Here is a 27949-nt window from a genome sequence, read left to right as displayed (position 1 = left end):
GATATGCTAAGCTCCTTCCACATTTATGAGTCCATCAAATGCTTTCATCCTTCACCAAGCAATGAATTTTTAGAACTTCAAAGAACAACTTGAAAGGAACATAACCATAGAAAAAAAAAACAAAAATACACTAATAAACCCTTTCGACATTTCAGCTTTCGTGACATATACCAATTAACTGCCAAAATAACAAAAACATGCAAACACACATGCATAGCATAAGCACATACGTATATGTGCACATGCACACACATACACTATCCACTTTTGACAACTTGAGAAACGTTACAACAACTCTCAAAATTTATAGTTTTCAAACAAGCAACTTTTTATCGCTTTTTATTGGTCAATATCTACAATTTATTTAATATAATGAAAAACTATGAACTAAAAGATATAACATGAGTTGTTTGGTAAGGTTTCATTTACCTTGTGGAATTAATATAAATACATTAAGTTGTGATGTATATGAAAGAAAGCTGAGAATGCAAGAAATAAAATCTAACAGTAAATTTTGCTTCTTTTCTTTTTCAAATTACAAGAATGTCACTCTTCCCTACCAACTCTCCTTCTTGTTTTTTTTCTTTCAAATTACAAGAATGCCACTCTCTCTCCTACCAATTCTTTCTCTTTTTCTTACAAATTACAAAATGCCACACACACACACTCTCTCTTTCGCTTTTTTTTCCTTACAAATTACAAGAATATCACTCTCTCCTACCAACTCTCTCTTTTTCCTTACAAATTACAAGAATGACACTTTCTCCTATCAACTCTCTTTCCTTATAAATTATAAGAATGCCACTCTCTCTCCAACTAAGGGAGACCTCAACTCGACATCTCGGCAGCTAGGGGACCTACAATCAAAGGTAGTCAAGCTCGGGCTCAAGTCTCTAATTCGAATCGAGCTTGAGCTAGACAACACCTCGACCACTGAGGGAGACATCGGCTCAACACCTCGACAACTGAGGGAGACCTCAGTTCGGCATCTCATCAACTAAGGGAGACCTCAGTTCGACACCTCGCTTGCTAGGGAAACCTCAACTCAATACTTCAACAGCTGAGGGAGACCTCAGCTATTGAGGGAGACCTTGGCTCAACATCTCAGCTACTAGGGAGACCTGCAATCAAAGGTTTCACAAGCCTAATTGAGTGTGTACATAGGGTGTCACCTCGGCTTGACACCTCGATCACTAAGGGAGATCTTGGCTCAACACCTTAACAATTGAGGGAGACCTCAACTCGGCACCTTGTCAAATAAGGGAGACTTCATCTTGACACCTCGCCTGTTAAGGAAGTCTCAGCTCGACACTTCAACAACTGAGGGAGGCCTCGATTGTTTGGAACCTCGGCAATTGAGGAAGACCTCGGCTCAGCACCTTGGTTGCTTAAGAGACCTAAAATCAAAGGTAGTTGAGCTCGAACTTCTAAGTTTTTGGCTCGAGCCGCTCGAGCTCAAGTCTCTAATTTGAATTGAACTCGAGCCTGATAGTTTATGAGCGATGATCCCCTACAGCGTAGGGTCCCCTCCGCTAGTTCACTATTAAGAGGATATAACTCTGATGAGTGATACGACATAATAACATTATAACAATAAACAAATTATTATTTTTTTGCATGATTAAAATTCACAATTTATCAGCGCAATCAATAATAAAAAACTATACTCTAAAGTCATAACATTAGTTAATTAGCTGGTAAAGCACCATTAATATTTTATAAGTGTCCACTCTTAAAAATATAAAAACTCTTATAAATGATAGAGCATAAGATCATCAACTGAAACTGTTGTTGGGGCCTCGCAACAATCACCCACATGATAAAACCACAAAGTATTTGAAAAAATTACCAAGGAAAGATCCAATAATAACAAAATAACGAAATCCAAGCAAAGACAAATAAAAACAAGCCCCCACCAAGAACACAAAGGATTTATGTGGTTCAGCTTTACTGTCTATGTCCATGGGAGACACGGAAACTATTCTTCAACATGAAAGAAAATGAGAAATAGTACATGTACCTTGTGGCTTACAACCCAAACCAACCCTTAACCCTTTGTACACCCATTCTCCTTTTTCTCTCTCAACCCGAAAAGCAAATACAAGAGGGAAAAAAAACTACTCTTACACCAAGGGCACCATCTTTCTCTCTACCTCTCTTTTTTCCTCTCAACAAGAAAAAATAGTAACTTATTTCTCACTTGTCTAAACTCTACATACAAAAGAAACATTTTATATGTAAAACCCTCTTAACCTAAAGAAGGACCACACGAACCGTTAGATTAAAAAATAATCCAACGGTGAAACATAAGACACAATTCCAACAATCTCTACCATGGGTTATTTTTCAACCACAAACCTCCATTGGCCTTGTAAAAATACACATAACCTAAATTAACCGGTCCTGATTCCACCTAATTCAAACAAACAACCAATGTACCTGTCTAATTGCATCTAAGTTAACAGTCCAAATTAACTCTAGAGAGGGACCTTGATCTTTCCTTTCTCCCAGTAGGAACATTCCTCTCACCAGCATATTGTGAGTGTTGGGAAACGACTCACTTTGGGCTAGATTTGGAGTTGCCACCCATTAATCATGTGAAATGGAGGTGATGGGACCTCCGGGATCTACATTAAAAACCATTTTGGTTTAATAGCGACTCCAAAGCCTAGGTACTTGTTACACTAGTGCGGGTAAGACTCGGATGGGAAAGGGAAGGGGTTAGAAACCCCCCTCGTGGGTCCAATAGACAGGGCCCACATGGTAATCCAGAAAAAGCACAATAACAAACAAAATAACAATAAAGAAGGCAAACCATATGAACAAATCATCACAAAGGTAAATTCTACGTATTTTATCTTATTATTTTTTTGTTTCATTATATTTGTTATCTTTTTTTTGCGTGTGTTCAACTTTATCATTTTTTATTTTTTATGCACATATTTTTATTTTCCTTTCCTTTTTATTATTATATTTTTTATATTTTACTTTTTTAATTTATTTCTGTCTATTTATCTATATGTTTTTTATTGATTCATTTTCTTTTTATTGCTTTATTATCCACTGGATTTATTATTTCTTTGTTCTATTCTATGCTAAAAATTCTGCTACTATACTTTTATTTATTTTCCTCTTCTTTTTTTTTTATTTACTTTTGTTCATCATAATCCTTCTTTTCTCCTATTCCCTCCCTTTTACCTCCTATATGCAATCCTACCCCATTCGCCAAACTAACCATCTGGACTTGTCAAACTAACCATCTAGACTTAGCAAATTTCTTAAACTATCCTTACTGTTAAGCTAGGTGACTAACTATACCCTTACTATTTATATATTGTCTTCAGCTACCCCTACTGTTTTGGATAATTACCATGGTCGTTAAATTGTAACAGAAGGAATGGAAATATCCATTTTACCCCTAAGTCGTTTTCCCTCTCCTTCTCTCTTCTTCACTGCATCAAGCCCAGGGAACTATTCATCTTCTACAACCCTTCGACAGTAGCAGAACGGGCTTTCAGTCCTTGCGACAAGACCCCCTGAGGTGCAAAAAGTGTTTGTTTCGGTCACCCAAGTTTTCTACTGTTTCCGAATCACCGCGTCGGAAAACCAAGAAGCGAAGAGTGTTGGCTGCTTGTTTGCAAATTTACTATCCCTCTTCTCTCTCTACATATATAAATAATATATTTGCTCCCGATCACTCTGTCAGTACCTCACCTCTGAATTTTTTATTTTTCGAGCTCACTGTAAAGATTATATGGTTCTATATTCTGCAGACATATAGCTATTTGAATCTGTTTCTTTTCTTTTTTCTTTACGTTAATTTCTTTATGGATTTGAAATGGGTTTCTCTTTAAAAGGTCTTTTGGTTGGATAAAAAGTAGTGCAGCAGAAGAACAAAAATGTCTTGGAAGAGCACAGGAGAGCTGCCTTCGAGCAGCATTGTGTCCAAGAAATGGACCCTTCTTTGTATCAGAAGCTTTTATGTTGGAATGCTCTTCACTAACAGGTATTTCTTTCTTTTTAATTTGTTATCTCAAATTTGCAATTTTTTTTGTTTATGAGTTTTTATTTCTGGCTATGGATTGGTCGGCTGAATTTATGAAAATTTTCTCCCACAGAGTTGGGTTGCACAAGTTCTTCAAAGTTTTTGTTTCTGGAAATTCTTCCTTTGTTTCTTCTTCCTTCTCTTTGAGGAATTTTCTCATTCAGATGTAAATGTTGAGATAGATTTGAGTTTGGATTTATTGTTTGGATCTAATTTTACCGAATTCTATTTTGAGAAGGTAACTAACTGTCGTTATACTTCTCATCTTCTGTATTACAGTAACAGGTGAATTCAAGTTTAAATATACACAAATTTCTTTAACATTGTCAGCAGTTTTTTAATCAAGAATTTTCCAAATGTCTCTTACTGGTTACTTTCTTTTATATCTCTAGCCAACTGGGTAGATGCATGCACTCGGAGAAGAGGGAGTGGGGTTTTATCATGTTGCAGGATTTTGAAGCCCAACAACAAACTCCTCAACGATTTGTCCTACTTCTCCATTCATTCCAAGAGTGAATGATTGGTGAGAGATATCTAAACTCAGTGGCTTGTGTTGTAGGGGAAGCTTCGTGTCAACAGAAGCATGGACCAGCGAGGATTTTTTGATTGTTGGGTTTCATGGATGATGGTGAGCAGATTGTCTTCACCGTTCTTCACCAACCATGAAGACCAGATTGTCTTCATCGTCGTTCTTCAAATCTCCCATATCTTCTTCAAATTGTCACCACCGTTCTTCACTATACTTCACCGGCAAGGTTGTCTTCAAATGAGCATATTGGTTCACCGTCGTTATTCACCGTTGTTCTGGAATGAGGACATGATGCTCGTCATCCCTGATCTATTGAAAGAAGACCACGAGGTCCAGGTCACATAAGACCACGGGGCAGGGACACCCTAAATTTGCTCTTCAGTCACCAGCAACCTTCCCCCACCTGTGGCGATGGCAAAATTGCTCCAGTCCACCTCGTTTCGAAAGGGCGTCATCCGGCTATCATCAAAGCCCTAGCTAACACCGGAATTGGCATTGTCATTGGCGTAGCGAACGACAACATACCCCGTTGGCCTCTGACCCTAACTTCGCGAAGCAGTGGATCTATTGTTGTAACTGAGGCAGAGTTCAGTTAACGGAAGCTCAGGTTCATTGCAGTTTGTCACATTGTTGATTCATAACCTTCTTGCAAAGAATAAAGGAAAGGGTAATATTGGGTTTTCATAAAATTTTGTAGGTCACGTGGGGTCACATTAATGGATACAAATGGTAGGGGTAGAACTAGTAAATTGTCAGAAAACTTAGGAAACAGTAAGAGTATAGTTAGTCAATTATCTAAACAGTAGGGGTAGTTTAAGAAATTTACCTTATTATTATTATTATTGTTGGTGGTGGTGGTTGTATTGTTATTATTATTATCATCATCATCATCATCATCATCATCGTTAAACAATCCCTAAATTGTTGTATGCTATTGTAAAATGAAATGCATGTTGGCAAAATAATAAATTAATAAGGAAGTTGGGGAGAACTTGTGTCTTTTAAGCCACATTTGGATCTCTTGTCCACAATAACCTATGAGAACATCTCACGTATGTGTTAGACAGTGTATGCCCTTAGCTCCAATCAGAATGATATACATAAATATTTATTTGTAAATGAATAAAGTAAATTGTTGTTTCATATTGGTATTGGGATGTTTCTGTGCATTACCCCTTAAACTGGATACTTAAAAAACTATTGTTAGCTTAGAATGTTCTTAACCATTTGATAGACTTAAGGATTTTGTGTTAATAAGGTTAACACTAATCTACTGCCAAGCAGTTGGAGGAATTTGTCTCAGCTACTAGGGTTAAGCCCCAAACATAGCCAGTGGGTGTTTATCATAAGCATTGAATCCAAACTAATTTCTAGTTATGTCTTAGACCTTAGAAATGGATGGGCAAACTGAAAAGTTATACATAACCTCATACTTAATTATAGTACCATACTAGGTGTTGGATTGGATTGTCTTTGATATGTCAACCAGTGAGATCCATCAAGGGTCAAATTAGGAGTGCAACTTTTACAGGTTAGGGTTGGGATTTTGTCAAAATTTCAATTGACCCAACACAAAGCATGAACCCGAAATAATGTAAATTATTGACTTGGGTCAATCCGACTTGCACCCCTAGGTTAAATACTTGGGTATGTTGGGGCAATCCAAGAATTCACCTAAGTAGGTGACCATAGTGATAGGATCGGCCCTTTTGTTGAACAAAGTGAATATCAGAGTTTATATTCTCTCTTATGGAAATCTAAGCTGTCGGTAGTGGATTTCACTTATGTTTGAAATATGATTTTGTAAAATGTATTTATATGTTATATACTACTATTTTATGAAAAAAAAAAGTTTGTAAAAGGTTTTAATCTTGAGATCCATCTAAGCAGAGAGTGTGGCATTATACCTTGCAGCCAGGGGAGAGGTCATTCCCTGTCGGGCAGTGTTTTGATTATTATGAGCCGAGATGTTAAGTGTAAGAGACCATTATAGGGTTGATTACCTGATGGACTTTGTCTTACATGAGTTCATTATCTTTGGGTCTTCATATGGTGGCTGAATCCAATGATCATTTAGGTGTAAATGTTGGGTCCAAATTGAACCAATGTTGATTGGGTCAAGGGTTCACTACCTTAAGCAGTGAATTCGGCCTAACCTCTTTTAGGGGTAGGGTCGAACCCATGTGGACTTGTGTAAGATCATTGTGAGGTCCTACACCATACAATATCATGCCCAAAGTAGCCATGCAACACTTAGGGACGTGGGCATTTAAGAAAAATGGGCCTAAGGCCCATTACTAATAAGATTAGTTAAGTTGTCACATTAGTTGTCATGTGATTTGGGTCAAAATTGGGCATGGTTATGGTTTTGAGTATAGAGCACCTATCCTCTTAAGAATGCTTATCTGTTAAAATAGTCTAAATCCATATTAGATTTGGATAATCTCCTAATTAGATTAGGAGAGTGCTCCATATAAGGGGGGTTAAGAAGAAGATGGCAAATGAAACTTTTTCTCTTCACTCTCTTACTCTCTCCTCTTCTCTCTTCTCTCTTCTCTCCTAGAAACCCTATCACAAGTAAGGCTTTTCAATAAATGATTTTTATTAGTTTTTCCTTTGAGTTTTTGCAAGAAAAACGTTGGGAAAATCAGGCTCACACATCTCATTCGATACAAGCAAGTTGGATAGCAATTTTGCTAAAAACAGTATTGTTGAACCGACTTCTTCCGCACACTATGCCGTCTTCAGTTGGAGGTGGGTTTTGGGACTGATATTGGGCATGAAATTCCACCTTGGAATCTAAACTTGTGGTATCCATTTAGGTATAACCTCCCTTTTTTATTCGGTTTCAATTCTTGTCCGGTTCAATGCAAGATCAATTTAGAAAAATGCATTTTTTCACAACACCAGGAAATCGGTTCCTAGAAGGGTTTGAAAATTTTTTGAAATTTCACCTAGCCATTTAGCATGATTTGGCCATCCATAAGATGGATTCTAACCATTCCAACAGTATTTGTATGTTATCATTCATGGGGAGATGTTCCCATTGCATAACTATGGGGTCATGTGGGTAGAAGGGTAGATCTAGGAGATTTGGATTTCTTTAAGCCTCCTATTATCAATTTTAAGTTTTTTTTCTTAATTTTCTTACCCTAAATTTAACTTCCTTCTTATATTTAAAATGTATTTCATTATTTTCATATGTGTTCTAAATTAATAAATCCAGTTTCTCATCTCTTATTTCTGGTGATCAAGATGCTTTCACTTATATTGTAATAATTGTGATGTGAAATTTATGGGTGTGCATCTCTAATTATGGAGCTCTAAACAAGTACATAGATCTAATTAAAGATGTGTGAGGGTGCAACAATCAATATTAGAATATTCTTGGGAGACTTAGATTTTATAAGTGATCTTCACCAAGGGCTAGATACTTAGTTATTATCTATTTGCATTAATCATAAATGATTTAACTATACATATTTAGGAGTCACAATGGATTAAATGCAAAATTAGATTTATGGACAAAATCCCCAAAAACAAGAGGTTTTAAAATAAACATGACTAAAAATATGATATATGACATATAAATTTAATAATAATAATAATTGTATAATAGGATACACTTAAGGTTGGAGATGAAGAGAAAACTCAATGTGACCTCTTAATTCATTACCTTGTTTTGATAGTTCATAACCAGAGGGGGACTAAGGAGGATGTTGCCCTTAAATTAGAGAATGATGGAAAAAACGAAGGGTGCATCTGGAGTCTTATATGATAAGTGAATGTCACTTATTTTGAAAGGAGAATTCTATAAAATAATTGTTAGAACAACAATGTCCTATGGAGTAGAGTGTTGGGCAATCAAAAAATAACATGTCCAAAAGTGGATGTGGCAAAAATGCTAAGACGGATGAGTGAAAAAAAAAAAAACAAAAAAAAATGATAGGTAAAAAAATGGAATCATTAGAAGGAACCTATGAGTCTCTCCAATAAGTGATAAAATGAGAAAAAGTAGACATGGGTTGGTCATGATCATAGAAGACCATCTATAACACATATAAGAAATGTTTTTTTTAAGTAGTAAGAAGTGTTTTTAAGTGTTTAATTTAACAATGGATATGGCATTGAATAAAACAGAATGGCAAAATAAATTCATATAACCAACCCCATATAATTGGGACAAGGCATAGATGATGATGATACCTAATGATATTGTACACTTTTCTCTTCATGTAATAGGAAAAAAAAAAACAGCTAAGATCCATTTGTCTATAGTGCAGATTTTAGGCCTCATTCGTTTTTCGGTACCAATGATGGGTAAGTTGGTCTGCATGAGAATTGCTCAATTTATTCACATTCGATTTTCAATATTCTTGGATCCTATGGAAAAGAATGATTCTTGAATGCAATAGTTACATAGGTAAGTATTACCCCCTCCACCCACTTGGGTAATTAACTTTCTTGCAAACAAGAAAATCTGCTAAAACATGGTGGGACAACATTGTCCCTTCAATAATGACACTTCTATACTATATTGTATAGCGATTAGGTCCCACGTCAACAGCCCTCCCCTTCTCCCATTCCCTCTTTGTTGATCTCTCCTTAAACCTCTCTCCATTCTCCCTTACCCATTTTCGGCTCTTTCATTCACTCTCTCTCTCTCTCTCTCCCCTCTCCCCCTCTCCTTTCCTTACCTAGGCCACCCAATAGTTCACATGGCAAGAGACTTTTCTTTTCAAGGAAGGTCTCTATTTGCCAACTTACGTAAACTATTAGGTTATGTTTGGTTGTAGTGCAATTTATTTGCACTAGTACAAATGCATGGAGTGCAAATGAAAAAAAATGCAAATTCTTGTTTAACTTTGTTTTGGGTTTTATTTTATTCTACTTCACATCTTAATTTACTTCATTTGTATTGTAATCGTAAGCTAAGATTTAAAACAAAAAATAGGTTAGAATTTACACTGCCATAGTTTTGCATTGGTATAAATTTGTTTGCATTGCAACCAAACACAGCTTTAGGAAACCAAATCACAAGGTTTCAAACTATAGTAAAAATAGATTTTTTGCCCACAATTACATTCCCTTTCTCCTCCATCTTCTCTCCTCTCTCTACATAAACCCTAAGCCCTCTCACCATTTGTGAATGTACCCTCTCTATCAAATGCCCTATTTCAAGAACCCGATGCCCCTATTTCAAGACATAGTTACAACACTGTTTGAAGATGATCCAGTTTCAAGAAGAATGACATTTATTATTAAACATCATAAAAAGAAATTTAGATTTTTGCGATATTTGTGATGTTTAAACAAATATCACTAAAAGAGGATTCTTTTTGTGGCGTTCCATAAAATGTCACAAAAATAAACAAATAAATGTCACCAAATCTGTGTTTAGGGAACTCTTACAAACTTTTTGTGATGTCTGCAAAATGTCCATTGTTTTGCATTATTTGTGACATTTAAAATAAATGTCACTAAAGGATGTCGTTTTCGTAACGTTTTAGAAAACACCACAAAAATAAACAAATAAATGTCACAAAAAATATGCATAGATGACTCTTGAAAACTTTTTGTAACGTTTGCAAAACGTCACCATAAATGACGTTTGTATAACATCACAAATATATATATATATATATATATATATATATATATATGTATATTTATATTTGTACTCTATCCAAACTGAGCCTTTGGGACATCCAAACCCATCGTAGGATCTTGGATGTGGATGGTCCAATCAAATAGACAAGTACCAAAAATCAGCACCTTCTAATCAAAAGCAATAGGTATTACTTCTGCATGTTTACACTAAAAATCTTATACTCCACTCCCTTTAATTTGTTTTTATGAAATGAGAAGACAAATATTTTCATTTGAAAGGACTGATATATAATTGAAATATTTCAACCCAAAAAGTATTGCAAATAATAATAATAATAATAATAATAATAATAATAATAATAATAATAATAATGATAATAATAATAATAACGATACCTAAAAAACTCATAATCAATCATCTGGTAATGGTATTCATCCAATTTCCTTTTGGTTTGAAGTTTTTCAAGTACGATGCCTTTCCGAAACTAAAGAAACTGCTGAAAGGTTAAATTCATTACCTTGTAGCGCCAGTCCGCCCCATGCCCAAATGCATGACTAGTTCCTATGTATTTTTTCTCTAGCAACTAAGGCCATGTTTGGTTCGTTGCCAATGGCCTCATTCTTTTAATTTTTGTCGATTTTGAAAAAAAAGGGCAAGAATGAATGAAATGTAGGTGTTTGAATATTCATTTCTTGCCGCAAGAGTCATTCTTCCTAGAATGAAATTTGGGTTTCGGCAAAAATTTGTGGCACGAAAATTTTTCGTGTCCCATCCTTTCCTTTTTTCTTCGTTCGAGCTCGAGTCCTCTTGACTTGAAGTCACTAAACCCTTGTCCCTCTCTCTCTCTCTCTATACAAGGTAAACCCTCGTCCCTCTCTCTATCTCTCTCTCTGTACAAGGTAATCCCTCGTCCCTCTCTCTCTTTGTACAAGGTAAACCCTTGTCCTTCTCCCTCTCTGCTAAGGTATTTTGATCTATTGAAGTCCTAAAGCTAAAATCGATCCAAAGAGCTCAAAACCAAGGTAAACTCTCTCTCTCTCTCTCTCTTCATCTTCTTTTTCTTTCTCGTCTTCTTGTTCTTGTTCTTCTTCTTCTTCTTCTTCATCTCCTTCTCAAGCTGCACACAGAAGATGGATACCTCCTCCTCCTCCTCCTCCTCCTTCTCCTTCTTTTGTGTAGAGGCATGTATGGACTTGAATTTGAATCAATGATCCCCTTGGAACTGATTCGAAGCAGAATTTTGAAATCTGGGGTTGCTCCTTTTGGAATTGTAGAGAACCCTATCACCCATAGTGATTACAAGTAGACTCAATGAAACAAATTATTTAGAGTGGGCATAGCAAATCCATTCAAATGTACATCAGAGGACATGAAATATTGGGATACATTGGCAGTGTTGTTCAAATGTTTCACATGCTAAGTGGATAGAAGAGAATTACATGGTTATGTCATGGATGCTACACTCCATGCAACCACATATCAACAAGAAATGTTCGACGCTTGTAGATATTTGAATACTTGACAACCTGTGCTACTGAACAAAGTAGAACTGCAGAATAGGGAACCCAAAATCCTAATATTTGAAGTTCTAATTTAGTCAACGATAATAGGAAAATTGATGTAATCAGGTTAACTTGGTGAGCTTCTGAAACAAACTAACATGAAACTCATCCCACTGGCAGGCAAAGTCACCTAAAAAAGCACCTTAGCCTCTAAAAAGGGACAATATATAAAAAAGGCCATTACCCAATGTTTGTCAGAAATATCTAGGCTCTTGGGAAGGTGGAGTAGATGTGGACCTAACCTTTGTTTTTTTTTCTTTTTTTCTGCACAAAGTGGCTACTTTGAGGCTCAAACCTGCGTTCTCATACTTTTCACCCATGATTTACCATCACACCAAGAAATTGAGCCTAAAACCAGGACAAGACGTAGTTTACCAGAAAAAAAGAAAAATTAGAAAAAAAAATTGAAAGATTTTGAAACTTAACATATAGGTTGCATCTTTCATTCATTTTGACAAGTTGGACAACTAAAACACAATATGGAAGTGAGCCTTGGTCAATGCATGCAATTTGAGGAAACTGCATCCCATGAGTTACCAGTTTTATTTGTGTTCTCAAAAAGACCAATTATGCAATTCCAAAATTTAAATTTCTTGAAAAATGAAAAATGTTCTCTTTCATTTGCCTAAGATCATCCTCCATTCCACTCCCCTGAAGGGTCATATTCACATGCCTTTCAAAACTGAACAATGAAACACTTAAAATACATACATTCCATGATACAGAATGATACAATGTAACATGCGAAAAAAATATATGATACAATGTAATAGAATCAAAACAAAACTCAGTCTATGATACAAGGAATGGAATGATCATTGCCATGAATGTATCATAGGTAAGTGTTGCTGCTCCAGTATAGTGTGGATCTTTTTCCTTGAACTTTTCAGTCTAACCCTGAAGTTGAAAGAACAAGTGAGAAGTGTAAAGTTAGGTAATCAAAAGAAAATTAAGGTATTTGTTATTCAGCAACCTGATAGAGAATAAAGAACTACAAAAGGAAAGAAGATCAAGACACACGCCTATCTAAGCAAACAGGATTCTACTGGACAAAAGAGATAATATATGATCAAATCTGCCATACAAGGAATCCCTCAAATACAATTTCTTGGTCATATGACATTCTGTTCTTTACTACTTGATTATTAATGATGTTTATTAATGATGAAACATAATCCTAGAATATCAGTTAAAGCATAGACATGGAACAACATTGAGATGTTTATACCCTAGAAATAGGTAGAACCAAAGTAAACTTTGATTACTACTTGATTGACAATCTTGGCTCCTTGGGTTTAGGCGGAATTTATAGAGGAGCAGCAGAGCATCCTTGGCCCGGGGTGGTAGTAGAAGAAGCTTTTTTTCTTTTCTTTTCAAAACCATCCTTGGTTTGGGATGGTGTATCTGAACAGAACAGGTATGTATGATCCTTTGTACACCAAGGAACTGTACAAAGGAGAAGGGACCCATAAAATGCCAAATCAGATTAACCAGTCAGTGCACACACCTCCCATTACAAGGTATGTAATACAAGCAAACAAATCATAAATTATCAAAATATTTAAAACCTATGGTAGGGCATACCCTTAAACAATCTATGTATAGATAAACCATGAACACAATGCAAGGTGCTTTTCAACCTATTTAGCATGATTTCCAATAGAATTTACTCTACCCTCAAAAGTTCACACATTTCCTATTTTTAGTACAACACGGCCATTACCTTGTAGTGCTAGTCCGCCCCATGCCCAAATGTACGACTTGTTCCTCCTATTTTTGCTCCAGCAACTAACTGTTTCCCAATTGAACGACCTACTTTGAGTTACATGCTTTCCATTTGCATCTTGCGGGGCAAGAACGTATAATTAATGGGTGTTAATATGAAATATGTTGTAAAGATGGATTTCCATAAAATTCTGGTCTAAACACAAAAGGCCGGCCGATGTACGACCTTACTTTAAGGCCATGTTCTTTTTTCGGAATCTCATTTACCTAGGAACCACTTACCTGGGTAAGTGCATTTACCCATGTTCTTTTTCCGTTTAATTTACCTAAGTAAATGAGATTCTTTACTTTCCCATGTTCTTTTGCAACATCCACTCTCCCAGGTAAGTTGGTCAATTTTTCACCTCTTGCCAACTTTACCCTTTGGACATGGATTTGAAAACCATGTCACAAAGTCTTAAATGTCCTTAAAATTTTTGGAAATAAACCATGCTGCCTCTTCTTTTAAACCCAATTTGAGCCTAATTCAAGTTTTTCCTCTGGAACGATAGAAGAAAACACCATCTGCCATTATTTTGGGCTCAAATTTTGGGCATTTAAGACTGTCAAAACTTGAAAACAGAAAAAAGAGAAAACAATTAATTGACAAATGAATAGATAATTGGAAAAGCTGTCAAATGGTCTAAAATCAAAGCATTTTGTAAGGCTTTGATTTAGAAAAGCTAAGGCAACAAGTGATTGGACTGTTAGCCTCAGATATCCTGCGTGTATGCTATATTAGCAAACTGTATAATGGATGCTTCAGCCTCAATAAACACATTGAAAAAAGTGATATTTGTTTCACAATACAGTTAGCCTCAAATATCCAAAACCTATAACTTATTTACTGGTGTCACCATTGTTTTGTTTTAACAAAAATTGTTGAAGATGTTGACTTGCTGATTAGAAGGGCTGAAAGATGCTGGAAGCTGGATCAAACATGTTTATGATTGATGCTGATATGCTGATACAAGTATCAACTATCAAGCGAACTCATACAACCCAGCTTTTCTAATCAAGTATTCTTGAGGTCCTGATGTCGTCAAGCTAGGCTTAACCACCTTCTCTGTCTCCGGCCATAAATCTATGCATTCTACCATTGACCTCTATAGTACTTGTTAGACAGGTATGCCCTTAGCTCCAATCAGATTGATATACATTATGACATTTATTGTAAATGAATAAAGTACATATTTGATTCATGTTATTGTGGTGTGTTTCTATGTAATACCCTTAAACTGGACACTTATGAGACTCGTGTTAGTTTAGAATGTTCACAGCCGTTGGATAAGTCTGGGGAGATTTATCCTACTAAGGCTGACACTGATGTGTCGCCAAGTGCTGGGGTGGAATGTCTCAGCTGCCAAGGTGAGACCCGAGGTACATGCAGTGTAGGTTTACTTGAAACCTTGAACCAGACCAGATTTCCAGTATTGCCCTGGACCTTGGTGATTAGTGGGCAAAACTGGAAAGTTACACCTGACCCCTAGACTCGATTATGATATTGCACTAGGTGCCAATCAAGGAGATCCTTAGAGGGGGTCAAAACCTGGGTATGTTGAGACAGTCCGAGAATTCATCCGAGTGGGTGATCATAGTGACAGGATCAGTCCCTTTGTCGAACAAAGGTAATGATCGGGAATGCACTCTCTTTGATGGAAACCAAGATTGTCGGTAGCCGATTTCAATCGTTGAGATTTGTTTTGCAAAATATATTTTATATGCGGATATAAAAGTATATATATATGTTACGGTTTCAAATTGTTTGCAAAAGGTTTTAATTCCCGGGATCCATGTGAGTAGAGAGTGCAGCACTGTTCCTTGCAGCCGAGGGAGAGGTCCTCTCTTGTCAGGCAGTGTATGATCATTATGGGCTGAGAGGTTAAATGTAAGACCATTGAGGGTAATACCTGATGGGCTAATCTTGCATCTGCCCACAGTCCCTGGGTGTTACAAGGTGGTTTGGCCCAGGGACCACTTAGTGTAAGTGTTGGGCCCATAGAGTCCATGTGATGGGCTCAAGGGGTTCACTAGGCTTTCCAGTGAATTCGGCTAGGCCTTGTAACAAAGGCTGGGTCGAACCCTTGTGGTTGATGTGTAGATCAATGCTTGGGTCCCACGCCATACAAGGAAGCCCAACTGGGCAACAATTTGGAAGGCTAAGTGAGCACATACTCTTATTGGGCCTAAAGCCCATTTCGAACTAGGCTGATTTGATCAGTTAAATAAAGGGGCAAATCTGAGATTAGATTAGCAGATAGGATAGGGTCTTACCCTATCCACTCAGAGAGTCCAAATCTGAATACAGATTCAGATCTGGAAACCACATGATAAGATTAGGAGAGGGTTGATCTAATTAGCAGATAAGATAAGGGTCTATCATTATCTCTTAAAGGGAATTCAGATCCAAATATGATTTGGATCAGCAACTCCTAATGGGATTAGGAGTTGATCCCTTTAAGGTTATAAAAGGAGAAGGGGGCGGCAGCCTTTAGAAGATCATCACATTCAAAACAGAGAGAGAACATAGCACCCAGTGAGACTGAGTTGTTTTCTCCTTGCTGCCTCCTTCCTGCCGCCGCCATAACTGCCAGTTCGATCTCCTCTTTATAGCAGGAACGATCAAGATTGGATCTTGATATCAGCCTTTGGAGAAAGGCTGATCTGAAGTTGTGCTCATAGCCTCCAGCGAATTCTTGTGAAGAGTTCGATTCGTTGGACGAACATTGTTGATTCTGCTCCATCCTACACTGCGCCATCTTCAGTGAGAGAAGTTTTTGGTTCCTTCCTTGGGCGTGAACACCTCCATTGGGAGATACTGCTTCTCCGTATCAGGTATATCCCTCTCCTATTTCTGGTTTCAGATCTGGTTCGGTTTATGGTTCAAGATTGATCCTTGAAAATGCAGATTTTCTAAAACAGAGAATGTGATTCCCAGATGAGGGGAGAGGAAATTTTTTAAATTTCGCCTAACCTACCTGCAGGGTTCAGCCATCCATATGATGGATCTCTAATCCCTTCAGTACTACAACCAACAACTTTACCAATCCTTGCTTCTTTCATCATTCTTCTCCAGTTATCTGCTTCTTTCCATCTACCATGCAATGCAAACATGTTAGACAGCATCATGTACTCTCCATCTCTCAGACAACCAGCCTTGTCGATGATATGCTTCGATATTGTTTTTGCTATTTCAGCATCCCCATGAACCAGACAAGAAGAGCAACAAAGGTCATGGCTTTCATGAAACTATATGCAAGGTCAAGGAGACCAGCTCGACCCAGAAGATCAACCATACATACATAATTTATATTAATGAACCAGACTTGTATCCACATGTCTTCACCACCAGCAATGAATTTGTTGCCATGTTTAGGCTCCAATGATGCTGATTCGATAGTGCATGGCATGTTATAATTTTTCACCAATGCAAAACTGTAGGAAAGCAAGCAAAGTTTTTTTGTAAAACTATGCAAGTTGATAAACCAAACCAAGCAAGGACTTTGTTTAGGTGCATGCCTCACCATGCACTTTAGTTAAATTTCTTGCTGCTATAACTTTGGCACTTAATCACCCAAGTGAGAAGGTGCTCTCCTATCACCTAGCCTCAATGTAAGCAGATTTTCTTCCTTTTTTATTTTTATTATTATTATTTATTTGGGTTTTGGGGGAAATAACTAAAAGTTGAGCATATGCAAGATTTAAAATAGCTCAGAACCATTGGAGGTTTATATGATTTAACAAACCAATCAAGTATTTGGGACTTAAAAGCAACAGGAAATAGTCAGAATCAAGAAGGCAGCTCGGTGACTATACTATAGGGTTTAATTGTCTAGACCAATCCAGTTTCCAGGTTAATATATAAATAATCTCTTACCTTGGCCATGTCCAAGACAATCAAGCTGATCTACTGCTTCAAGAACTACCAGTCTAGTCTTTTCCAATTCCATTCGACACTACAAAACATGATACAATTCTAATTCACATGGATTTATCAAGGCCAAAATAATTATCTGACTTTTTTATTTAATCAAGCTTACTAGATTATTAGATGCATAAATGGCCCAAGACCTATACACTTCTAATAAATGAGTTCTTCAGTTTTGAAGCCCCACCAAATGACTCAAGTTCTGAGTCAAGTTAGATCGACACAAGTTTCATAAATGAGATGGCCAATCAGTATAACAACCCAATAGGTGATAACACAAGCTTAACTATATACAAGTATAGAACCTTTCTATGGTATAACTGTTACAGATGTAGCCGTATTGCATTTAGAACCTGTTAATATTTTTTTTGGCAGCAAGCAATATAAGTGGGTAAAGAGATTCTAAAAATTCATATATAGAAACTTCAGCAATTTGTATTTTGGTAATGGATTTCATCAGTTTTTCTTCACAAAGCTAGGGAGGTATCTTTCTCTGTTTCAGAGTCAGGATGGGCAATCCAATACAAAGAATTGAATAACACACCTTTGCAATATCAGAGAGAAATGAACCTTGCTCAGCAATCAATTTTCCAAACACCTTCCTTTTAAGAGCTCTTTGTTCCATCATCCCCATCTCACGCTCTGCAGCACCTATCAGTCTCATGCAATGGTGTAGCCTTCCAGGACCTAGCCTGCCCTGCAAATTTTCAAGATAATTTGAAGTATATGATAATCTAAAGTATCCACGAAGATGTGATAGAATTTATTTTAGATTTAACAAAGACACAGGGTAATCTAAAGTTAATTCACGAGGTAGAACCAAATGAAGCCCTACCACAATAAATTTGTAAACATGATTATGTGAGGCATATGCAGAGGGATGGTACCATATTTCTATGACACCCCAGCAAAACCCCTCTATAATCGAATTATCTACCCATTTCTCCTATTAGCATCTTGACCATTCATAGTAAATCAATCTGCAGTCCAAATTTTGTTTTGAATAGGTCATGAAGGAGATCCATTTGACAAAGGATGCTAACCCTAACTTGCCACTGAATAGAGTGGAGTGGTTTGAACAGGATCCAAACATCCCTCAAGAGGTAAGCTTTAAAAAGGTCAAATAATTTTCACCTGTGCAATCTCAAATCCACGTCCTTCTCCCAGAAGTATATTCTTGGCAGGCACAAGTACATTCTCAAACAATATTTCTGCATGCCCATGTGGTGCATCATCAAATCCAAATACCATGAGTGGTCTCTTTACATGTATACCAGGAGTATTCGTATCAACTAGGATCATCATGGATTGCTGCTTATGTTTGGGAGCCGTGTAGTCTGTCTTTCCCTGCATGTTATTTAGATCACCTTAAAGACATCAACCAAAACACAGTGGCAGTAGTGTTCTATTCTCTTGAAGTTCCAAAAGTGGCTACACAAGTACAACTAACCATGACTATCAGAACTCTGCACCTAGGATCCATTGCTCCACTTGTCCACCACTTCTTTCCATTGATGCAATAAAAGTCCCCTTGTCTGCATAGAGAATGTTTAGGTGATCCATCAATAATAATGAGCAGAAATCCCACTCTAGACCAATTAATACCAACAGTTATAGAACATTGCTGCGAAATAATTAACATGTTAGTTGTCTTAAAATATACTTCATAATTCAGAACCCAAAATTCATGACCAGAGCATACAGTTCTAAACTTTTAGCAACCAAGGAAGTTAACACTGAGCTCCAAAAGGTGAACATATTGCATATCCACCTACCTATTATACAGGTATTTCCTTAGTAGTAAATCAATATTGAGTACCTACTCTGACAATCCACCTTACTACCGTATCACAAAAAACACTTGAAAATGATCAAGAATCTGACCTTCCCCTACTCATCATCCTCAATATTCTTTCTACCCTATAAGACTGCTAGTCCACAAATCCATGTCTTTGAAATCCAGAAACTCATGCTATATTATACAGTTCTTGTTGACCTTTCCAATTAAAACTTCTTTCATGAACCTACCTTTTTATTGAACACTCAATATTGGTTGCATCAGAAGACACAACTTGTTCTGCCATTGCAAATCCAGAACGAATTTTCCCATCAAGGAATAAGCCACTCTTCTAGTTGCTCTTTACTTCCATACCGCAACAATACCTAGAACAGAAGAGAGCACAACACAAAGATACACAAAATCCAAAATAGATTCATTAGGTATGGCATATTCTCTTCTAAACAAACCAAAAAAAGAAAAAACAGTTGAACACCTGTTGATAGATTTTACCATCGATTAATACATGATTAACCATCAAATGAAAATATATTTCATAGGCCAGAACAAAATAGATGAAAGCAATCTCCGAAACATGATTAACCTCCATATTTCCAGTGTCAGGTGCACCACACTTGTCAGCCTGAGATTTTACCATTTCACCAAGCAATTTCCCCCCAAAGTAAACGAATGTACTAAACAGATAATTACCAATGAGGTATCAAAGAAATTAAAACTAAGAGGATATATTGGCCTTAAATCACAAGTGGGCGATACTTAAAAAGACCCCTTTGTGCAAATGCATGAGGTTAGGAGGTGTTCTGCTCTGCCTCTACCCTGTCATCGTTCTAAAAATAATATCAGAATACGAATGTACCAATATGCAGATTATTACAAACATAAACATCTGTCATTTCAAAGTCCAAACTAATCAGTGAATTTTATTTACTTGCATGTTGGGAACTTTATCTATTCATTTTGATTGGAAACTAAAAGAATAATCAATTACTAATCAAGGCTCAAAGTATTGATATGGTTAAAAGTATCAGAAAATCAGTTCTCCGTGCTAGTAAAATTAAGACATAGATGGATGCCCTTAGGAAACAAATTTTGCATGAATTATATGTGAAAAGAAATGAGTTAGGTTTCTAAACCATACTGATAGTAGTATTTCCTTGCCTCACATTACACCAAATTCCTATAGAAATATTATGAAATATGAACAGTACTTTTATCAATGAAACAAGAACAGTATTCAATTCCATAAGCTGAGACCAACAATGGATAGTGGCCTTTTTATTCAATTCCATACTCTCTTTATTCTTCAATCTTCATTCAACACAACATAAGGTGTTCATTGGTCTTGAAGGAGTTCGGATTAGATGTATGCATGTCTGAAATCCGGTGGCAAGCTGAAAAAAATACTCCACCTCACTCATGTCACTAGTCATCTTCCTTTCCTACCTTCATCCTTGCATTCATGCTTAAACTAGTGACCTTCATTAACTCGTCAAACACCCTCATCCTCATCTCCCTACCCTCTTTGTCAATAAGAGCATCTGCCACTTGAGATATTCTGTCCCCTACCATGAAAAAGTGTTGTCCCACCCTAGACAACTCATCTATAAGAGCCCTAGCCACGGGATCATCATCTGTGTTGCTTCTTGATCTCTTACTTGCTCTATGAGGGTGAGGGGCTGATGAAGCACCTAATTGAGGTCGATGATTAGGGGATTGTGTAGTAGAATGAGAAGCTATCCCATCATCCTGAATGAACTCTATTCCATTATATTGGGTTTCTTCACCATTGACCGATTCACCCACTATAGGAGGGTTGTTATACTCCTCCCTTTTCACATTTTCTACAGCATCAGCAGGAGCCTCTACACTCTCCCCAGTTGCTCTATCTCTCCCAAATATAATGGAAAGGTCATCAAAAAATGGGAAAGCCTTGTTTCTTAACCCCTTAGCATGTGGATGGCTCTGCATTTATTACAACAAAAGTACATTAACAAATTAGAAGTTATGTGAAATAAATATAAACATTTGCTTCATTATAAATTATAATTGATAACAATTACCTTAACCCAACCATTGAAGACCTCGTCTTCATAAGTGATACACTTTTTTACATCACCCCATCCAAACCATAAGCAACTAGGGTCGAGCATTTCACAAATGGCTACATACTATCTCTTCATATGTTTCACTCTAAACTCAATGTGTGGGTTTGCTTTCAATCCACATCTAGGGAGGTTCGTTTCCATGAACCTCTCTAACTAACTCAAGTACCCTAACTTGAAGGTCCCATTGTCTAATCTCCACGTCCCTATATGAACTAGCATCATTAATCCTTCAATTAACTTGCCTTCTTCTTTTGAGCAAATTCTATTTTGTCTAGTTGGTTGCTTTTTTTCCTTGTCTTTGCTAGCCATGTCTAAAAACAAGTAATACATAAACATAAGGCAAATACAAGCAAATAAATCAACAAATGCTACTGAAACAAACCACTATTTACTAAACATCACAAGAGTAATACACAATAGTTTCATAGTAAACATAATGAACAAGTAATACTTTATTACAACACAAAAGTAACAAATAGAAATTTCTATTGGTGTCTAAAGTGCTGCCACATTTGATTTGCCAAGTTGTCTCTAAATGCATTCCACTCCCTACTACCATCTAGGCTTGTTATTCGTTCATAATCTACCTCAGTTGCACTTTGGCCTTGTTCACCAACAAAAAATTCTTCAAGTCCTGCTTCCATGGGGTCATTTGGCATGCTTCTCCATATGTAGTTGTATAGGAGGCAACATGCAATAATGATCCTAACTTGGGTTCTTATTGGATACCAAGTTGGGGTCCTAAGTATTGTCCATCTTATTTTAAGGAGGCCAAATGTCCTCTCAATTACATTCCTGGCTGCAGAATGTCTCATGTTGAAAATCTCAGCTAGGGTGTTGGATTGGTGCCCTTGCCTCCACTCATTTAGATGATATCTTTGTCCTCTATAAGGTGTTAAGTATCCATCACTATTAGGGTACCCAGCATCACACAAATAATAGCAACCTAGACAAGTAACAAAACATATATTAAATTAGTAAATGGTTGCATTAGTTCTCTCTAAACTATTTCCTTAGTGGTTAGGGTTTATTATATACCTTGTGGTACTTACAAGTCATTTCTCCTTGAGATGGCATCATGAAGGACTCTAGTGTCATGGGCAGATCCCTCCCAACCAGGTAAAACATAAATGAATTGCATTTCTAGGGAGCAAACGCCCAAGACATTTGTTGCAATTTCATTCTTCCTCATTCGATACTTAGGCTTATCCTTTTCAGGCACTCGAACTCTAATATAGGTTCCATCTAGAGCCCCTAGGCAATTCTACACACATACACCAAAAAAAGATGAATTTAAGGACAATAATCCTGAATATATGTTGTAATGGAAAAACAAATATATAAAAAAGTAGACAAACCTTGAACCATTTCCATTTCTCATCAGTTGAGTTTGCAGTCACAGGTCGAGGTTTTTTAAGTAGAACTTCATACAGGCGTACCATTGCATTCAACACCAAATGGGCTGCAACTTGGACGGGTCTAACCCAAACCTCGTCCAGCTCAATCCGATCTTTTGGATGGATTAGGCCTGAATATTTTGGGCTCTAGATTGGAAACTCAAGCTTGAAGTCAGCATTACCTTCTACTATATTTGACCCTAGTGTATACATGTACATTATATATTTACAACTATAACAATGTGCATTTAAACTAGCATATACAGTTATGTAATATATTTACACTATGTAACCGATGTTCAGCTTATGCCCACAAATGTCCACCCGGAGCTGAGCAGGGCCCGAGTTCTGGCAGGGATTATGTCAGGTTGGGGCAAAATCAAGACAGCTATCCGTCCTAGGAATTCAATCCAGACCCATACTAATAAAACTAGGAATGCTTCAACTAAAAACAAACTTAGAACAAGCTGCAAAAAAAAGTGCAAACAAGAGGGACTTTAAATTTTACAGAAAACAAATTGCTGTCTGGGAACCGAAACTGATTGCCACAGCTGGAACCAGCAAGGGAAATGGCATTCACACTGTTCCCAGGGTCTCCCCAGTGGAGTCGCCCGTCTGTGGGCACCGGAAAGTGATAATGAATGTATTTTTTATATTACATTTTATTTTACAATAAATTTTATATCACAATATTCATCCATCCACAATAGAATCTCAACTAGATTTCATTCTTCCTTATTTGTAGTGTAATGTGATACAGTGTATCTTGTCTCTTTACTACCTATAGGATGAGTTTGGATAGGTGCATCTGAGGTAATATTGTCAGATAGGCCCTTGATGCTTCTCTAGTTTTATAGCTTTCTTCACATTACAGTCTTACTGAGATTTCTTACATCCAAGAGGGTTTTCTCTGTAGGTAAATTACATATGCAATTTTATTTTTTTATTTTCTTCTTTTTGTTGTACTGATTAGCATTTCTTTCCTGGAAAATCACATAATTTTGCTCTCTATGTATTCCTCTAGAGCCTTTAGTTATTTTCAGTCCTGCATTGTTCTTCCTCTGTCAAGTAGTCAACCTAATCCTGGTTTGGTTTTCTTGGATGCAGAAAACGAAAACCAAACTACAGTTTACTACCAAAGTACCGGTTTGTTGGCATTAAATGTCTCTGAATTTGGAAAATTTGTGTGTTGATGCAGCCATGTACTTGCAGCCTATGCATTATCGGTACAAAACTTGCGAGAAAGTGGTTATGATTTATGCCTATGAATCAAATAGCATGCGACCTTCCATCAGTTAACTCAGTTCAATCCAGATAGTAGGTTGGCCTATCTAAGCCAATTTTATCAGTCAATTCTTTCATTAAAAAAAGATATTTATTTTTTCAGCCTAATCAAAATCCATTAGAAGATATTGAATACTGAATGAAGAAGCCATCAGAATTGGATGCAAAATTCATGAAATAGAAAACAAGACAATGTTATCTGGAAATTCAAAATTAATCAACTACTTACAGTGATTCACTGAGTAGATCTTCTACAACAAGAATTATTTATGTTTTGATTCTAGAAACTCTAGGTATCACAGTTGATTAAAAAACCAAAATACTACATCCAAGAAATCTAGAAACAAAAAAATCAAAATAAAAAGGAAATCAATGAAATAATGATAAAAGAGAAATAATAAGATGAGAAGCAATATTTTTTTAATAAGATTAAAAAAATAAGCAACAATCAATGCATTACAGAGGAACGGTGGATCAACGGCAAGTGAAATAGCAATTCTTACTATTTAAATGGAGGAAAAATGACCAGTGACGGCAACTAGACGGAGCGGCGACAACAACTGGGATGATCAATGGTGCTGGCAACAGATGGAGGACGGCGACGACAACTCTTCAGCATTTGTGATGACTTGATGTAGCAGAAGCGAAGGCAGAGAAGCAGAACTGGGAGATACGCAGAGGTGATTTTCGGAGGAGAAACGCAGAGATATGCAGAGAACTCAGAGACACACATCAGCGGTAGAAGAAAAGCAGAACTCAGCATTCTCTGTCTGAAATAAATAATGGCACAGAAGAAGAAAGGAGTGGAGGAGAAAGGCAGTTGGTGATTTTCGGAGAAGTAGAACGAAGTGAAGGAGGGAAACACAGAGGTGATTTTTCGGAGAGGTAGAGTCTCGAACTTTTATATCTTTTGGGGGCAATATTGAGATTTTCTATTTTTATCTGCCTACCCTCCACTTGGGAAATCAACTTACCCGAGTCTCGCAAGGGTAAGTGATACTCGGGTAAATCAAACTTACTATAGGTCCCACAAAATTTTGAAATCCGAACACAGGTAAACTTTTTCACGGAAAACGAACATGGCCTAAGAAGAAAAGAGCCTATTATTAAGCCAATTAGGTTAATAAAACAATTAAATCAAGTAATTATATTAGTTAAGATAATTAAGTTATTTAAATGGATCAACTAATTAAGTTAATTAACTAATTACATTTGTTAAGTAAATTAGGTTAATGAAATAAGTAAAACAAGTGATTAAGCTAAATAACTTAAGTTAATTAAATAAATGAATGGGCAGTTGAGCACCCCTTCAGTCCAAGAGGCGTGGGTACCTCAATTATGTAACTTAAATAAATTATATTGGATAATTACGTGGGCTAGACCACCAAGGAGGAAGATTGTCTTCGAAAGCATTAAATTCTATACTCTTTCTCCTTCAAAGCTAGCAAATGAGCTACACTCTTGGATCTTAGTTAGGGCAAAAAATTGAATCACGCCGAATTAATGTTTACAGCATGGGTGCCCGCCGTGCCCCACAGTGACAAAAATGGGTGAACCAATTTCAATTAATGGGTCCGGTTATTAGTTGAAACTGACCTGATTAACTTTCTTCTTGACCCGAATTACAGTTGCAGCAACATCGATGTTGGGCCAATAAGACTCCATCCATTGGCATCCTACGAACTCTCCGGATGCCGGCAAGTCTCCTAGAATCCCATTTTCAACATAAAACCAGCAGAATGAGCACAAAATATCAAAATAAATTTGGAAATTTCTTTATCATACTTGACTAGAAAAGGGATGGAAGTTTTCCTCCTCTACTTTCTACTTTCTAGATGCAAAGAAACTTTTAAGTGAGATGGAACCATTAAAAAAAACTAAGCCAGATGGAACAAAACAAGTCTTCATATGTTCCGTGAATTGCGAATGGGCTATTTAGATTCTAACTGTGTTTGGTTGGGCGGAATCGGAATTCCATTCTCATTCTGCTGAAATTGCATTACCCTATTTGAGGAAATGGCCATTCTTTGTTTCTCTTTTGAGAAAAAAATCTCATTCGTGGTGATTCAAATTCTCATTTCCATTCATGTCTGAATCAAACAAACTACGAATCCAATTTTGATTTTAAAAGATTTCGAATTTCGACTGCAAACCAATCTAACAAAAACTGAAACTAACTAAAGTCATACCCGGGTTGAGATGAAAGATAAGAGCTGAATGATGAACTCTGTGAACTGGGATCTCTTCAACCCCCAGTGAACAACGAATAGTGATGGGAGTAGCACTATGAGAAAAGTTTGACACAATGAAGACTCCTTTGATCAGCAAAATCTGGGACTGTTTTACACTCCTCTCGCTTTTCGTTTTGGCCAGAGGGAAAGGCAACAAAAAGAGTCCTATTTTGAGGTAGTATTTCATTATATCACGACTATAATTGTGATTGCCTCTATCTAAGTCCATTTACAAGCTGTTAATTAAAGGTGGGAAGGATAAGGAAACTCTACAAGTTTACTTTCCTCTACATAGGTTGTTTAACAAGTTTTTCTGCTTTCTCCATCAATTACATTCCTAAATGAGTTGGGCTCTTTCTTAAAAACGTGTAGAAGCTGGCAATGAGCTAAAAGGGATGCTGATGTGGCTACACGAGAGGGATGGGAAAAGAGGCTGAGAAGCTGTTGACGTTGCCGCTATATGTATAGTGGCGGCCCATTTGATGCACGGGATGGGGCACCCCTCCTTGTCCCTTGCCCCTGTAAAAGTCAAGACACTCCACTCCATCCCCGCCCCAACCCTAGTGGCAGGGCGGGTCTGGGGCAAGCCACCCATTCCCCATTGAATTATAAGATCCTAGGATTATAAGAATATGAAAAAAACTTAGAGATATTTTAAAAATCAATATTAAATCTATGGATATTTTACTAATTTATCATCATGTTTAGGGAGTTATATGCAAATCTCATCCTTAATTTGGAACAAAAATACTTTTCCTATCTGCCTCTGTTTAAGATTTGTGAAAACTTGCCCCATTTGAGGCAAGGCAAGGTAGGACCCAAATTTATAGGGAAAATTGCCATCCCTACAATGTTAATAATTTTCTATAACTAACTAACTAATAATAAATTAAAAAACAATAAATTACAATATTTTATTATAATTTCCAAAAAAAAATATTTAAATTGCTATTGATTAGTAGTAATGTATAGTAAATTCGTTATTTACAATAACGATAAATTAATGTGAATTATTTAATTTTTAAGCCTAAATCATTTACTATTAATCAAAGTAAATGCAATTATAGTAAATTAATGTAATTATGGTAAATTACATTATTTTTAATTAAAAATACATTTATTGTTAATTAATGTAAAACCAGGTATGATTAAAGTCAACCATGTGGTCTAGATCGGTGTGGATAGACTTAATAATTTTCCTAAATTAGTTAATAATTATTTATTGAAATAATGAATTGTTATTTAAATAATTATGAAACAACTTCTAACAGATTAACTTCTTAATTTAATTTTCCTAAATTTTTAATAACTATTTACTTGAATAATAATAATAATGGATTATTATTTAAATAGTTTTGGAGAACATATTTTTCATAGATTAATTTCTTAATTTTTAATTACTTATTTAAAAAACAATTATGGATTATTAGTTAAATAGTTTCCCTAAATTATTTGATAATTGTTAACTATACTTTTTTTATTTTATAGAAATTAGTAAATTATGGTAATTAGTAATATTGCCAATCAATAAATTATTATTGTAAAAATTTAAAGAAAAATTATTAAATTACAATGATTAATGTATTTTATGGTAAACAATGAAATTTTGAACATTTATTAATAACCAAAAATTATTAAATAATGGATTTTTTATTACTTTTTGTAGATTATTAAATTATTTAATATTTGTTAAAT

At 36.2% G+C, this 27949-nt stretch overlaps 1 protein-coding gene and 1 pseudogene across 8 annotated transcripts; both read right to left on the bottom strand.

The window, feature by feature from the left end:
- Positions 1-12336: 12336 nt before the first annotated feature.
- LOC104586446 (putative acyl-CoA dehydrogenase IBR3) lies at positions 12337-26498 on the bottom strand (annotated as a pseudogene). The gene is made up of 8 exons (XR_016080195.1): positions 26213-26498; positions 25620-25729; positions 19468-19602; positions 18890-18974; positions 18574-18786; positions 17984-18136; positions 17389-17467; positions 12337-12644 (listed from the first exon to the last, which is right to left on the bottom strand). The product of XR_016080195.1 is annotated as a putative acyl-CoA dehydrogenase IBR3 (transcript).
- LOC109113920 (uncharacterized) lies at positions 19538-25613 on the bottom strand. 7 transcript variants are annotated; one of them, XM_088894352.1, is made up of 5 exons: positions 24527-25613; positions 22701-22939; positions 22381-22606; positions 21298-22288; positions 19538-21199 (listed from the first exon to the last, which is right to left on the bottom strand). In XM_088894352.1, the coding sequence occupies exons 4-5, from the start codon at positions 21385-21387 to the stop codon at positions 20660-20662; spliced, it is 630 nt and encodes a 209-aa protein (XP_088750478.1). In that variant the 5' UTR covers positions 21388-22288; positions 22381-22606; positions 22701-22939; positions 24527-25613; the 3' UTR covers positions 19538-20659. The 7 variants fall into 7 exon arrangements, with proteins under 7 accessions (XP_088750478.1, XP_088750479.1, XP_088750480.1 ...); XM_088894353.1 differs by having other exon boundaries at positions 22701-22886; XM_088894354.1 differs by having other exon boundaries at positions 22701-22886; positions 24550-25613.
- Positions 26499-27949: the final 1451 nt, after the last annotated feature.

The sequence above is a fragment of the Nelumbo nucifera genome, chromosome 1, assembly GCF_055504915.1.
Source record: "Nelumbo nucifera cultivar China Antique chromosome 1, China Antique-T2T, whole genome shotgun sequence".
In the NCBI taxonomy this organism is placed as follows: domain Eukaryota; kingdom Viridiplantae; phylum Streptophyta; class Magnoliopsida; order Proteales; family Nelumbonaceae; genus Nelumbo; species Nelumbo nucifera.
Note: the sequence above shows the minus strand (reverse complement) of the source record. Positions and strands in the feature narration are given on the sequence as shown.